General features: G+C 49.4%; 1 protein-coding gene across 1 annotated transcript; it reads left to right on the top strand.

Annotated features, from left to right (window-relative positions):
• Positions 1-1,962: 1,962 nt before the first annotated feature.
• LSM11 (LSM11, U7 small nuclear RNA associated) lies at positions 1,963-10,969 on the top strand. The gene is made up of 4 exons (XM_040988463.1): positions 1,963-2,457; positions 7,756-7,895; positions 9,527-9,610; positions 10,011-10,969. The coding sequence occupies exons 1-4, from the start codon at positions 2,013-2,015 to the stop codon at positions 10,419-10,421; spliced, it is 1,080 nt and encodes a 359-aa protein (XP_040844397.1). The 5' UTR covers positions 1,963-2,012; the 3' UTR covers positions 10,422-10,969.
• The last annotated feature ends 4,432 nt before the right edge of the window (positions 10,970-15,401 follow it).

Raw genomic sequence — 15,401 nt, 5'->3', positions numbered from 1 at the left:
CCCAAATTGCTTCCTGTTGGATTTCTTGAAAATATTCTCAAATGGCTTCTATGTGACATGTGACTTGAGGAAGAGAGGGGTCGGTGTGCCCTTTGGGGTCTCAGGCGGCAGATGTCAGAGGAGGCATCGTAACTTCACCTGTTGATGGAAGCTGTGAGCCTCCGGGTGGTGGCAGTGGGCTGGGTGGTGACAACACCCACGTTTCCTCTCATCCGTGTTCAGTATTTCAGAGGAAAAGGCTTATTTGGCTCCGTTAAGAATTAATTAGGAGACAGCCCACATCCCCGTGCCTCGTCCTGGCTGCAGAGCTCACAGCCAAGAAGAAAATGTTTTTGAAAGGGCAGTTGCTAGCCTGGGTGAGGCTTGCTAACTGGCACCCAATCTGTCAATGTGGGTTTTTTTAAAATTTTGTTTTGGGTGTTCTCCCCTCCTCCTCCTTGTTCATGCCCTGTAGGAACAGGAGATACAGCTCATGTCGTACAATTTCTAAAGTTTCAGGGAAACAAAGTTTAAGCTTGTTTGGCTATTATTCACAGATATGTGAGTCATGTGTATCTGGGCACAGCAGATATTACAGGGGTTCACTGACTTCTCTTTGTGCAAAAACAAATGGCTACTGGGCCTGGAGCGGTAGCCTAGCGGCTAGGGTCCTCACCTTGCATGCACCAGGTGCTGGTTCTAATCCCGGCAGACCCACTTCCCATCCAGCTCTCTGCTTGTGGCCTGGGAAAGCAGTCGAGGATGGGCCAAAGCCTTGGGACCTTGCACTTCATGTGGGAAGGCTTGGAAGAAACTCCTGGCTCCTGGCTTCGGATCGGCACAGCTCTGGCCGTGGCAGCCACTTGGGGAGTGGCTTTATCTGGGTCTCAGGTGTTACCTGGCTGCTTAGTTACCACCAGTTCTGGAGCTATCAGTGTTGTGGGAGGTTCTGATTGCTGGAGCCACCACACAATCTGTGACATTCCTGCAGAGCCACTGTGAGAAGGCTTTCATTGCATCCTTGGTGATATGTGTCCTAATGTGTTTTCAGCTCCTGGGCTTCCACTGAGTGTCACACGGGGGCAGCTGGTGTCATCCTGACAGTTTGGGAGAGTGCTGGTGGCAAGGTGGTCTGTGTGGCATCGGCCAGGCTGTGCTGGATGGGGGGAACTACTTGAGCCTTCAGTCACTTTAACATCAGGAACAATGAGGTGGGGGGTGGGATGTTTGGGATAGCAATCAAGAAGGCCCTCAGGGCGGCCTGGCTTCTAGCCCCATCTCCTGCCTATTCCAGCTTCCAGTAAATGGCCCCCCTCTGCTGGACCACTCTGCTGCTGGAATTTGGCAAATGAACTAGCAAGTGAAATTAAAAGAACACATTGTATGTTCTGCTGAACTATACAGCTAACAGCTAGGGATCAAATTTTGTGCATCTTTCATCTTGCTCTCCAAAGAGCTGGGTCTTCAGTGCTTCCACTTGTTAGCAAGGCTCAGAAAATCAGTAATAAAAAGAATTTTTCTCGTCATTATGGCCTCTCCAGCCTGAATCCATTTTTTTTTTTACTCGTATAGGAAATTAACTGAAATCCACCCTTCCTTAAACGATGCATTTGTTAGTGACCCTACACGCTGTGTCTCAATCCTGAGGGCAATTCTGCGAGGTGGGTGCTGTTTCTATCCTATTTGAGAAGGGTGAATAACAGCCCAGCCAGGCACACCCCTGCACCCCGCCCCGCCGCTTGGGCTGCAGTTTCCGAGAGCTCCATCATGGAATCAGGAGTTTTAACAAACGTCCTGACACGATATCAGATGAAGAGCGACCACCCGGGTCAGCCGGGCGCGGGGGCGAGGCGAGGCCCGGTGCACAGGAGCCGGGCGCCGCGCACGCCGCGGGAAGGGCCGGAGCGCGGGCAGGTGCTGCCCCCCAGCGGCCGCGCCCGCGCAGGGCGGCCCCGTGCTGCGGCTGCGCAGTGCCGCCCTCTGGCGGCCCCGCTCCTTCTTCCCATCGGCCTCGGCTTGCGGGCCTTTCAAACATGGAGGAGCGGGAGCGGGGGGCGAGGTCGGCTCGCGCCGGGAGCCCCGGGGGCCCGCCCAGCCCGCGGCTGGACGTCAGCTCGGACAGCTTCGATCCGCTGCTGGCCTTGTACGCGCCCCGAGTGCCTCCCATCCCTTACCCCAACGCCCCCTGCTTCAACAACCTGGCGGCGTACGAGAGCTTCCTGAGGACCGGGAGCCGGGGCGGCGGGCGCGGGAGGGCGCGGGGCGTCCCCGCAGGCTCGGGGGGCTCCGCCGCCGCCCCGGGGCCCTCGGGCAGGTCCCGCCGCCGCCCCGACGCGCCCGCCCCGGACCCCGAGCGCATCCAGCGCCTCCGGCGCCTCATGGTGACCAAGGAGGAAGAGGATGGGGCCGGCGGGGCGCCCCGGCGGGGTCCCGGACGGAACAAGAAGGCGCCGCGGAACGTGCTCACGCGAATGCCCCGTGAGTCCGCGGGCGGGCGGCCGGGGCCGGGCGTGTGCGCGGGGCGATCGCGGCGTGGTGCCGGAGGGGTGGGGTCGGGGGCGACTGGCAGGCTGTGTGGGTGTTGGGAGCTTTGGGGGGGAACAATATGCAAAGGTCGTACAGGTTCTATGACAGAAGCGTCCACAGGACGGCCTGCGGGAGCGGGGTGGGGGTGCATGGGAGTGTCCACAGTTTTGGGGGGTGGGGCGGGCATTGCAGGGAGGTCTGCAGAGGTAGTGAGAGGTCTTGGGTACCACCCTGGGAAGGTGAAAGGAGGGCAGACACTGGAGCACATCCACTGTTACAGGAAAGGAGTGTATGGTCGATAGCGTTGGGGATGAGCAGGCTGGAGTGTGGGGAAGTCTCTTCAGGTCACACAGGGGACATGACCTGCCAAGTAAGCCCAGCACCTCATTTCCCCAGCACGGTGAGCTAGACTGGAGCGGGACTACAGCTCTGGAGCACATTTGTTCATGATACTCGGTCCCAAGTGCCGGCACGCAGCGGGCACAAAATGACACTACCACCCACCTGCCAGGCTGCGGGCAGGACTGGGTCTGTCAGGCTCCTGGTTCTAGATGCGCAGGTGATTTTAAGTCCTGAAGGTGCAAATGGTCCTAAGGGGATTTCTTGGAGCCTCCTACTAGATCCTTGGAAGAAAGCTGGCAAGGCGGACGTGCCTGTGTGCGAGCTGACCTGTGTCCTCGGCACAGGAACAGCCCAGAGTTCTACCTTCTGTTGTCAGGCACGCAGTGCTGACATCTGCCCTGTGAACACAGTGACCTACTTTGCCATTCACGGCATCTGCATCCTGATCATTCGATTGCTACATTATTGAGGCTCTGAGTTCTGAATGGAGGGGCGTGCCAAACGAGGGACTATTTTGTTGCGTTCCTAGAGAGGTGTTTATTACAGAGAGCAAGATCCTGAAAAGCATGGGTGTACCTGCTGGAGGAGGTCTGGTGGGGCATCTCAGCCCAGTGCAGCTCGGCTTGCCCTGACCAGTGCTCCTGCAGGGAGAGCCGTGGGGCGGGGGCTCTTATGTAGCCCTTGAGGCCGTTCAGATCAACTGCAACTCTCAAATAGTAACATTTTATTTCTGCTGAACCGCTATGGCTTTGCTACTCAGACTGTGGGAGAGGGATTTCGCTGTGGCTGGATATTCATGTGACTGTAGAACCCATTATGGTTAAGGCAGTGTGCGATTTTTCTTTATTCAATATACATGCTGTCGGTTTCCTATGTTAACGATACCTGGAGTCGAGATCACAGAGAAGGGCCCAGGAGAGAGTTGAGTGTGCACGACGGAGTGGGTTGATAGCACGAAGAGCTGGCAGCCTTCAGAAACAAAAGTCACACAAGCTTTAGCGTTAGACTCGGTAAAGAAAGTGCTTAGATAACTTTAGGTCTTGAAATTGAAGAAGGCATGGTTGAGGGTAAGAATTATTTCAACATCAGGTTATAAAAATGTAAACAATATGGGTTAATACAGTGGTATAGCCAGCTGATCCTCTGCCTGAAGCACTGGCATCCCACATGGGCACCAATTCAAGTACCACTGCTCCACTTCCTATCCAGCTCCTGGCTTATGTCCTGGGAAGGAAGCAGAGAATGACTCAAGTCCTCGAAGCCCCTGCAGTCACATGGGAGACCCAAAAGAGGATCCACGGTATGGCAAGGCTCACCTCCGGCCATGTGGCTGTTTGGGGAGTGAACCAGCAAATGGAAAATCTCTCCTTCTCTCTGTAACTCTGGCTTTCAAATAAAAATAAATCCTTCCAAAAAATACAAGAAAAAAAAGTGTAACCAGTAGCCAAACGAGTGTTAACATGTGATGCTTTGAAAGGCAGAGAATGATAGAGAGATCTCAAGACTGAGAGATCGCCTCTGATTCATCTCCCAGATTCTCAGGCTGCTGGGCCAGGCCAAAGCCAGAAGCCTGGCACTTCTTCCAGACCTCTCATGCTGGCAGTAGTGACCCAAGGGCTTGATCTGTCACCGCCTGGCTCACAGGAAGCCAGAGCGGAAGTGGAACAAGCACCAGAGCCCAGGAGCTCCCATGGGGGGTGCAGGTGGTCCAGGTGGTGACTGGATTAGCCACTGTGGCAAACACCGACCCCAGAAGTGACTTGATGTGGAGCCTGCCCGGGTTTGTTCGTTGGCTCGCCCATCCTCTACCTGGTTTACTTTTGGTTAAGTTCCTGGGCATCATTTGCTTTCCTGCCTTTATAGAATGAAGGCAAGAATAATATCCCCTCATTGTGGTGAAGATTAAGTTAACACATTTGAAGCAATGAAAACAGTAATTTTCTCTGGCACAAAAAGGAGGTTTTCAGTGAACGCTAAATGTCATTGTCACTGCTGGTTCTTGTGGTGATTATGATTTAATTTATTATGAAAATTTGTTATTACTAACAACGAAGAGACTCCCTCATCCACAGGTTCACTCCCCAGGAACTCAGCCCAGGTCCCCATGTGCATGCTATGAGCCCCACTACCTGACCACCACCTGCTGCCTTCCGAAGTTAGCACTGGTAGGAAGCCAGCAATGGGAAGACTCAGGACTGGAACCAGACAGACCGTATGCTTGTGGGCATGCCCCATGACCTCTTAACCACTGTGCCAAACACCCTTCCTCCGTTAGTACTTTCACCTGCCCCAGGTTTGAATGCATGAGATTTGCCTGTCGTGAGTGCTGGCTCAGCAGCTGACCATGTAAGTCACCTCATCTGTCAGGTGGGTGGCTTAAGAGTATCTATCTGTTAGGATCGTAGCACATATTCAGATTTAAACTTGTCCCAGGACCTGGCTTGCACAGAAGGCCCAGTAATGGTGGTGATGGTGGTGGTGAGGATGATGATGTCGGTGTGAATGGGTGGAGAGAGGGAGACTTAGAGTAAACTCATCATCTGTCAAAGCTCTGAACTGCACTATTCTGTGGAAACAGAAAGGAAAGGTTCCTGAGACTCTTATGATTGAATTTAGTGATGGCTGCCCGCAGGGAGAAGGAAAGGGGCAGCTGAGACTGACCTGGGTTTGGAATCTGGAAGAATGCCTTCCTCCAGCCTCAGGCGTCTGCTTGTTTCCCTGCTCAGTCGTAGAAGCCGCCTGGTATCTCTTCGGAAATGCCAGAGAGGATAGCTTGCATTCAGAGTGAGAACTGGGAGCTGGTGTGTGCCTTGGCTGTTGACTCTCTGAAACAGGATTGTATTTTTAATCACACGGGGGAGAAATTACACCTTTGGAAAAAAATAATTCAGAGAAACGTACAGTTATGAGAACTCAAAGACCTGAGTTTGTTGTTTATTTAATTAGGACACATGCTTGCCCTCTGGCTCTGTTGGAAGGTGTGGGGAAGTAGAGTGATGCTGCTATATATTTTTTTAACATGCATATTTGGGAGTTAGGGGTGGTGCATCTGATTAGGTAAGGGAGCCATCCAGGCATTGTGTTTAGTTTCTAAGGAAGGGCATTCTAGGCTTATTCCTGAAATCAATCCAGAAGTTAACTCCTCTGACCTCTTTTGGTGAAGGAGGAACATTGGGCTTGGGAACACAAAGTGATGCAGGGAGGTCACGCATTAGTGACAATGGCCTGGACGATGGCCATGTTTACAATGCCTGCCTTAACATGGCCTCTAACTGATGCAGACATGTGTGTGCAAACACACACACACACACACACAAACACACGTAACCAGAGTTATAAAATGCTGCAGGAGAGAGGTAGATGGTGAAGGGTAGTGGTTTGCGTCCAGGGCCACTGTGTCTGCCTCTTGGCCTCCAATTTATGCCTCATTGCCAAATCTTCAATGTGACAAACTCCTACTTCTCATCTGCTAAGTCACTGCCTTCCTATTTTCTATCTTCTTTTTAAAGAAAGAAGTATTCTGAGGGAGATTAACAGAAGCACATATATTAACATATATATCACACATATATTTATATATGACATATATTATGTATTTACACACATATGTTCTTACACTTACTTAAAATATAGCGAGGCAGCAATCTCCCATCCACTGACTCACTCCCTCAGATGCTTGGGACAGTCAGGGCCAGGCTGAAGCCACAGCTAGGAACTTCATCCTGGTGTGAGTGCTGGGGACTCAGCTACCTGAGCTGTTATTTGCTGCCTCAGGGTCCATGTTAGGAGGAAGCTGCTATTGGGAATGGAGCTGAGAATTGAACCCAGACGTTCTCACAGGAATGTGGGTGTCACAAGTTGCCTCCCAACTGCTGTGCTGACCCCACTGGCATTTTCTGTTATTAATTTATCACAGCTTTTGCTGGTCAAGAAGGACATAGCTTCCCAGCCTGAAGTGCAGGGTGGCTCCCTAATCCCCGAAGATGAAACAGATTATTTGGGTACTGTCAGTGGCAAACACCGGCCAGAGAATTTTGCCTTGTAGAACTAGAAGAGAAAAATCAAGACATATGCGGCTGGGGGGCAGGAGGAGAGGGATTTTCTTTGGGAAAATCCATGCTGCAGGTAGCATGTTGTGAGATCTTAAGTTACCATGGAATGATAAAAATACAATTCAGTCCTGCTCCCTAGCTCTGAGAAAAGAATCCCTCACAATAAAAGCTCAAGTCTGCAGTCCCAGCAGCTGTGCTGGGCGTCAGTGCACTGCTCTTTTCTGGAGGTGCTTCCCACAGTGCCCAGCAGGGGCCTTCACACCGACTCAAGGCCTGGGACACCAGCAGCACGCTCCCTCCGAGTGCGAAGATTCTGCACACTGAAGCCTCAGCACTAGCAAGAGCCACTGCATGGAGGACGAAGGGCCTTTCTCTTAGAGAGGACTGAACACATGTCCATGGGCAAATGTAGTCCACAGCTCATGTCCTCCCAACATGACCAGAATTTTTGGCTTGGAAAACTCTAGCTGCATCTGTGATTCGTGAGAATCATGTTGAGGGAAGAAAAGCTATTTTAAGGCACAGAATTGAGAAGGATGTTCAGCTATTAGAGGTATTATTTCATTTTAGTCCTCAAAAGTTGATAGTGCATCTTAGGATCGGTGGTACCCTAGCATAAAGGCCCTATGGGTCGTGGCACATCTGGCTGACATCCATACCCACAGCACATGTTGTTGCAGTCTAGTGTCATTTCAGGGCATTGTTGTACTGGCCACATTCCCGGGGGGCCTTCTGGTCAGGTGGCAAGGTTGTCAGCATACTGCATGTAGTGCTGGATGTGGTTGGGTGGTCCTGACTGTTAATTCTGAGCAGGAGAATAGCTATTCACCTGTGCTCGCTGTTCCTCTCGTTCCAGTGCACGAAGGCAGCCCTCTGGGCGAACTCCATCGCTGTATCCGGGAGGGCGTGAAGGTCAATGTCCACATCCGCACTTTCAAGGGACTGCGAGGAGTCTGCACAGGCTTCCTGGTTGCATTCGACAAGTTCTGGAATATGGTAATGAAGCCTCTTTCAAGGGGCTGGACATAAAAACCCTGTCTGTCTGAGAAGTCCTGTTACTCATCCAAGGAATCCAAGTCTTCACACACCTTTAGACAACAGTAGCAGCCCTTCCCGGGGCTTGCGTTTACTCTTCCCTTCCTCCAGGGGACACTGGGCAGTGTCTAAGGACACCCTTTCTTCTTCTTCAGGGCGGAGAGCGCTGCAGACATCTGGTCGCTGGAGACCTAGGGTGTTGTGAAGCACTGTACGGTGCACAAGGCGGTCCCCCAACAGCAAGCAGTAATCCAACCCTAAATACCGTTAGCACCAAGGTTGAGAAACCCAGCCCGAAGGAATAATTTAGTAATTTTAACTTGTATTCATTTAAATGTTTATTGGCTTCTACTTGGGCTGGACTCCATGCTAGTCCCTTGAGGGTTCAGGAAAGAACTTCCACTGTGCTGTATTTGGGAAGGCAGAGGAGGGGACAGGTGAAGTACTGTGGTAAGCAGAGGCCCTAGCCAGGCGTTCCCCAGGATGCTGGGCACTACAGCCACAGCCTCCTGTACCAGCTGCTGGTAGAGAAAAGCCTACCACTGCGTGGTGCTTTGAGGCGCTTCAACAGGAAGCACGAGGGCTTTAGAATGTTCCTTCTCCCTGTGGTCTTCCACGCCAAACTGTTCTTTTCCTTCGTTCGCAGCCATCCAGTCAGTCATTGCTAACATTTAGTGGATGCTGCTGTGTGCCAGGTACTGTTTAAGCCTTGAGTGTGGCTTCCAGTGGATGAGTTGTAGGACCCTTGCATAAATGGAGAAATTGAGTCTAGAGAAACTAGAAGACTGCTTCCAGATCACATTGTTGGGGAACGGAAGTGACAGACTTTCTCCATGATCTTTGTGGCTCCTAAGACGCCATTTTCAGTCATTATAGAATTTGAACCCCAGACCCCGTTTGAATTCCGTGAGTGTTAGTAATTCCCCGAGCCTCAGTTTGTTTCATGTCTAAGATATGGGGAGGGAAAATTAGTATATGTTTGCCTTTGAAGGGAAAGAATTCAAGTGAATGTGTGTGATGACAGTGGCCATAGTGATACTATCAGGTTATATTTGGAGGGTGATTTATAGTTTTCCAAGTAACTGCTCTGTTGCATTCTCCTTTGGCCCTAGGGCAGTCCTGGGAGGTTGATCTGAGGAATCAGGACTTTGTAGCTGTTCTGGATAGAACTCTGGTCAATCTCTGTCAATCACTGTTCTAAAACAAAAAGGTGACTGCAGAGCAACACTTACCAGGGAGTGGGCCAGAACTGCCCTGCGTCAGAAACAGGAGTTTGGGAGGAGTAGCCTGGGATTTGCAGTTTTTAAAAAGCCTAGGAGATGTCTGTGCAGACTGAAGTTTAAGCACCCTTGTCATGTTGTTGTAAAGGCCTTCAGCATCTGAGCAAGAAATCCGTCTGACACAAGCCTAGTGGGAGCAGCTTGGGAGTCTTCCCTGCAAGCCATCTGGTGTCGCCATTTTAATAAGTCACTTGTTTAGTTCTGCTACAACTGGATGTTATTCTGCCATTTTTTTTTCCTTTGAAAGCTATGAAAGTAAATATTTTTAATTCCACTTTGTTTTTTTCCTTCCCCTTTGGACTGTTCTTTTAGGCACTTACTGATGTGGATGAGACATACCGCAAACCTGTTCTGGGCAAAGCATACGAACGGGATTCATCGCTGACTCTTACCAGGGTAGGCAGTTCCCCCGGCCTCCCCCCCCCCGTCCCTCGGGCTTTCCACGCTGGGTGTTAGAACACTGGGCCCAGGGAGCAGGCCATGCAGCTGCGGCACCAAGGCCTTCATCAACCTCACCTCATGCTCCTGGCTCAATACAAACATGTCTGTGCTTGTAACCTGCATATCATAAAAGCATAAAAATCTTTTAGTTTTATAGCACAGAAATAAGCAGGTGCCTTTTCTCTTGACACGCTTCATGATTGACCCATCTTACTTCCAGAACGTTGGTTACAACCTTTGTAAAACAAAGCAGGAAGTTCACACAGCATAACTGAGCGATTCTGTGTCTTTCTGAATGTGGAGGGACAGTGGAAGCTAACGAAAAGGCTGATGTTTGTCACTGCTGTCCTTACAGCTGTTCGATCGGCTGAAACTTCAAGATTCCTCCAAGAAGGAAGCTGACTCTAAGTCTGCAGTTGAAGACTCGACTCTGTCCAGATATTCCCAGACGTCTACTTGGAAGGTGGCCTCCGTGTGGGGCAGAGAAGACACTGACCGGAGCTCACACAAGCGTTCCCGCTCGGTCCCTTCTTCCCTGCAGGCCTCTGCCAGGGATGAGTCCAGGTCAGAGGTGTCAGGGAGAACTATGCCGACAGAAGGGTCCAGCATGGCAGGGACCTTCTCCAGGGCCACCACGCTTTCCAGGGGCCAGTCCCGTAAGAAAAAGCGAAAGCCCAAAGTGGATTACCAGCAGGTGTTTACTCGTCACATAAACCAGATTTTTATTCGAGGCGAGAATGTTCTGCTGGTTCATCTGGCCCAGTGACCTGCTCAGCCTCACTTGAGCCTTGGCGTTTAGAAATAAAGTGCATGACTTGCTGCTCTGCTGTGTCTGTAGCCCAGTGAACCCCGGAGTTGGAATGACTCCCTCTGGTCCTGCCTTTGCAGAGAACAGAGCAGGCTCGGCCCTCTGGAAGATGAACTCAAGGGGAGGACAGGTATGGCAGGATGGATGGGTGTCTGTACAAGATCAAGGCCCTATGTGGGTACGTGAATCTAACTTGGAGTCACGGTCTGCTTCAGACTCAAGGCAAGTGCGAGAATGTCCCTCTGATTTAGGAGTGAATTCACTCCCCCGGGACAGTGTGAAAAAATTAATATGAAATGATTTCTGTTGTAAGAGCTCTAAGTCCTCACAAATTGGAATCTAGGTAGCAGTGAAATGTGCTCACAGCCCTACACTCAGATCTTGTCTCTTGCCTTTGAGTGCTGTGCTATGCAATTTTCTTGATTAACAACTGAAATTTCTGAAGTTTGAATACAAGATCAGGGAAAGTAACCCACATAGGTTGGGGTGACGTTTGGAGAGGTGGTTTTCTCTGGTTGAGACCCTCTTCTTGTTACAAAAAGGACCAGAGGACTGCATCAGTCTTCCCCTTCCCAGAGGTGACCTCTGCAGTTGGCAGCCCAGATGGGACCACTGGATGCTCGTGTGGTGGCTTCTTGTTGTAACTTCTGTGGCATGGTGCTAGTGCATGTACCTGTGGTATTACTTACCCCCTGTGTGTAGCGTGACCTGTCCTGTGGCTTGGTGACAGGAGACCGTGACCCTCATGTGAGCTCAGTAACCTCCATCACATGGCCAATGCCCTTTTCCAGGTGGGGCTGGCCCTGTGCAGAATACCTGTCAGAAAAGAGGAGTGAAAGTTGTATTCCTTTGTCAGGCCAAAGAGATTCCTGGAAAGGACACGGGGTGATTCCTGAGGAGACGCCCTTGCCCATAGCTGGCCAGGGTAACAGCAACACCACAGCCCTGGTGATTGCTTTTACTTGAACCACAGGATGCAGAATAGGCTGCATTTTGATACAGACTGTTAGGCAATGCTGATTTTCTGTTTTGTCAGTTTATGTTTGGTTTTATCTTCGATAACTTAGTTCAAGTGAGACTAAGACATGCTAAAGCAAGTCGTTCCCCTGCTGTCAATAAGATTCTGAGACGCAGGGTGAAGGAAAGTCAGGGAGCTGAACACTTAGTTCTGGTGCTCACTGAACCACTCGTCCCGTGGTGCCAGGTGAGTGGACGTAAGCCCTCTGTACCTCAGCTCTTGCTCCTCAGACACCTACCTCACAGGGGCATGTGACAAAGAGCTCTCGAAAGCCATTTTAGCTTAAAAGTTCCGACCATGCTTAAGTGCCATGAGTCATTTTTACTAGCTCTATTTTGTAGCTTTGTAAGCAGGTGCTACATAAGAAAGTCATCTCTGTAGGTGTCAGGGTTATGAACTCGTAGCTATTGTGAGAAGGCAGGGAGATCTTCAGAGACTGTTCTTCACATTGCATTCCCTCTTCTGTGGGACAGTGGAAGTTCTCCAATTAGCCTCAGTAAGAGAAGCGTAATGTGGTTTGTTTTGTTTTGTTTTGTTGCATTCCCCTGTCATCCCTGCCCCTAGCTGTATGATCATTATCAGAAAAATTTCCCCTGAGTTTTTCAAGGGGTTTTTGTGACAGTATCAAAAGGATCTATAAAGGATACATCCCCAAAGGCAATTTTTAATTTTAATTTTTTTTTGTTTCTTTTGTTTTAAAATGCATTTTAAAGTATATGGTAGAGCCTGATCACGTGTACTAGTTCCTAGAGATTCTAGGTTACAAACTCAGCTGAACAATTATCTTTGGAATCTTCCAGTCTAAATTTTCTTGCAATAAGCATGTCCAAAACTCAGTGTTCAAATTAATTATTTCCCTTAATTGTCATCTGCCAGTCTCTCCTGTGTGGTTGTTCTCATGGCTCGCCCCTTTGTCCCTCAAGCTGAAAGCTGTAGTTGTTACTGTATTTTTCCAATAACGTGGAATCAAGAAAAATATAACTTACGTTCATTTCAGTGCCTAATCAAATGTGACCTTATTTATTTTAAGCACATGCCTGCTTTCACATTTCTATGTAATTTTCTGACATCTGCATAAGGATTTTCTCCTCCCCCAATAAGACAATTCTGTGAACATTCTTTCTAAACCATGTGTGATCTGCCTAGTGTGCATTACGCCTCCATTTATTTGTTTGGTGTGAACAATATTTTGGAAAGAATTCTATCTGCTAAATGTGTTTTCTTTACAAAGCATGAACATTATTTTTTAAAAGAAATCAATTGTAAAAGATGGCTGCTTTTTCTTTATTACTGGAGGAATTTTTCCAAAGGAAAAAAAAAATAGACCCAAATAGTATATAGGTGCTGCTCTACAGACGTGATCATCCAGATCCGTTTTACAAAGCTGCTGTGGAAATAGTGGAGGAAGAAAGCAAATGGGGAAGCAGTGGGGGAGTCCCAGAGCCCCCGCTCAGCTGACGCAGAGGTCCTCCCCAGCTGCCAGGCAGCTGTGCTGCTCGCTGACTCTCTGGAGGCGAGACGTAGCAAGGACAGTGCCCAGCTGCGAACCCTCCGTGCTCATCCTCCCGCATGCTCGCTCACCAGAGGAGTGTGTTTTCAAGACAATTCACAGGATGTGCCTGTGCAATCATGGTCTTCCTAGGAGTTGCCAACTTGGTTAGGTGATAGGGACACAAAAAGGAAGTTAGGGTTTCACCCCAAATGCCTTCAGGTGGCACCGTGCATGGAAGAAGCTCTTCTGTGCTGGCCCCAAGGGCCTATGTACTGTAGGGGGCTGGTTTTAGTTCTTGTGGAGCTCTGCGGCTTCTTCCTCCCAGGAGCCAATTCCCACTAGAGGCGGGCTGTCCCCGAGAGGCTTCACCACCCGCGGCTGTGTCCGAGGCAGGTGCCCCGCTCCCCATGTGCAGCACAAGGTTTAGAGACTCTCTGCCTCACCATCGACATGCATAGAAGTCCTTGCTGGAAGTTGTCGGTGATGAAGGAACCCCGGGGACACCCTCGAGAGTGTCACTGCCACTCCTTGAGAAAAAAGAAAGTAGATTCTTGCTTTCTTTGTATTGCTTCTTACAGAGTTTCCATAGTAGCTGGTAAACTCACAAAACAGAATCAATTCTGTAAATTGCCTATCTCACTTCTCTCCAAATTTTGCCTTTAGGAAAAAAGAATTATTCCAAGACAGCTAGCTGTCGCTGGTGCTGCCCCAGTACTCCCAACCTTGTGTGTTTCTTGTGAATGAAGTGCTTGCTGTGGGAAGACCCAGGTTCAGGCAAGGGGAGAGTAACATGGGATCAGTGGTTTCCCCGCTGCTGTCATTTTTCTCTTCCTGGCCAGAAATAGAATGGAGTCAGCTCCACTTCACAACTTCTGTTCACCAGTCTGTGTTTTCTTCTCCCAGAGGGCTTTTCTTAGTGACTGTAAAATAAAAAAGGAAAGAGAAAAAAAACCCGACACCTCTTTCCTGGATCCGTATTGCAGTGGTGGGCGGCCTGTCATTCCTTTCTGGCAAATTGGGTTGATGGATTTAGGCTAAGCCTCTGGGTTCCTGGCATAGTTTTCTGGGCTCTGAGGAAGGGTTGGGCCTCCTTTGCATTTCGGTGTGTTGAATATTTTTCAAATGTCTGTACATTCTCTTGCCTTCCTCTAATAAATGCAAAAGCTGTCAGGCAGTGGCTTTGGATAGTATGAAGATCCAGAGGAACACAAATAAGTACACCCGAGACTTTCAGTTGGTCTTTTATTTATTTAGAACAAAAAAGTAGTTTGATAAGCAACCAGAGTTACTGCCTCTTTAAACACACTCTGAGAAGGTGGGAACCATCCCTTAGGAAGCCTGTAAAAGCTATTCCCAGCATACTGCGATTGCTTTTGATTTTACCCCTTCACAGAAATTGTGTGATGTTACGTGTCATAGTATGATTTCAGAGCTGTGGAAAAAATACCCAAGAATTGATAAGGCGTATCATTTAAACAGTGATGATCTGACTGAACTGTGTGTGAGCTAGGTTCTGGACGGGCATCCACTCTGCCGCTGTGCTGACGGCGAAGAAGGGCATCACAAGCTGTCTCGAGCAGTGATTTCCTTACTCCATGTGTTCATCTAAAGACATCAGCCTTCTCTTTGGCTACCCTGGGGATGCCCCTGTACACCGAGACTTAGTATGGGTATTTTAGACAAGGCTACCAAATGGATGATCCTGTGTATTTTGAGTGTCACTATTTGTATTCCAGCTGCTAAAAGAAATCTGTAACTTGTAATCATCTCTTTAACCCCCTCCCTGATTATTAATCCCTGATTGTAGGGAGGATTGCTGCTAGTCATGTCAGTTTGCAATGTTCTGCTTGAGAAATGTCTCATGGGAGTCTGGAAATTGTAATAAATACTACTGTGCTCATGGACTGGCTGCTTTGTCTCTGCTGATTTTGAGGGAGTGTCAGTACCAAGTGAAGACCCCTGTCTAGGAAGCAGAACCATTTCCAGCCTTCTGCAGTTTTCAGTTTTGCAGCCTTGAGCCTCTCCTCACCAAAACACAACACACATCTTGACCACAGTCCTTCAAACATCTGTCTTCTTACGTGCTTCTTGAAGTTCATGCTTTACAAAAGGAGCTCAGTCCACATTTTGAATGATCCATGCTGAGCGCCAAGCAATGCTGATTGTCCTGAACCTGTACATTTTACCTGTCACTCATGAGTCCAGGATCTTCAGGACCAGCTGAAATCACCAACAGTCTGCTTCCCTCTTAGTACTCACATTTCTCTATGGGCTATTTGATCATTACATGCTTCTGGAAGTATGTGAATGTGCTACCAGCTTTCCACTGCACAGGCACAGCAAGTAAAGCTGTGGAAGCATTTGCTACACTGATGACTCAAGCTCTCCTATGTGCCCCCAGAACTAAGTCACTTGGGAAGGTGAACAA

This window comes from Ochotona curzoniae, unplaced genomic scaffold, assembly GCF_017591425.1.
Source record: "Ochotona curzoniae isolate NIBS_2020 unplaced genomic scaffold, NIBS_Ocur_1.0 contig_1, whole genome shotgun sequence".
Taxonomy (NCBI): Eukaryota; Metazoa; Chordata; class Mammalia; order Lagomorpha; family Ochotonidae; genus Ochotona; species Ochotona curzoniae.
The sequence above is the reverse complement of the archived record's forward strand: the minus strand, read 5'-3'. Positions and strand labels throughout refer to the sequence as shown.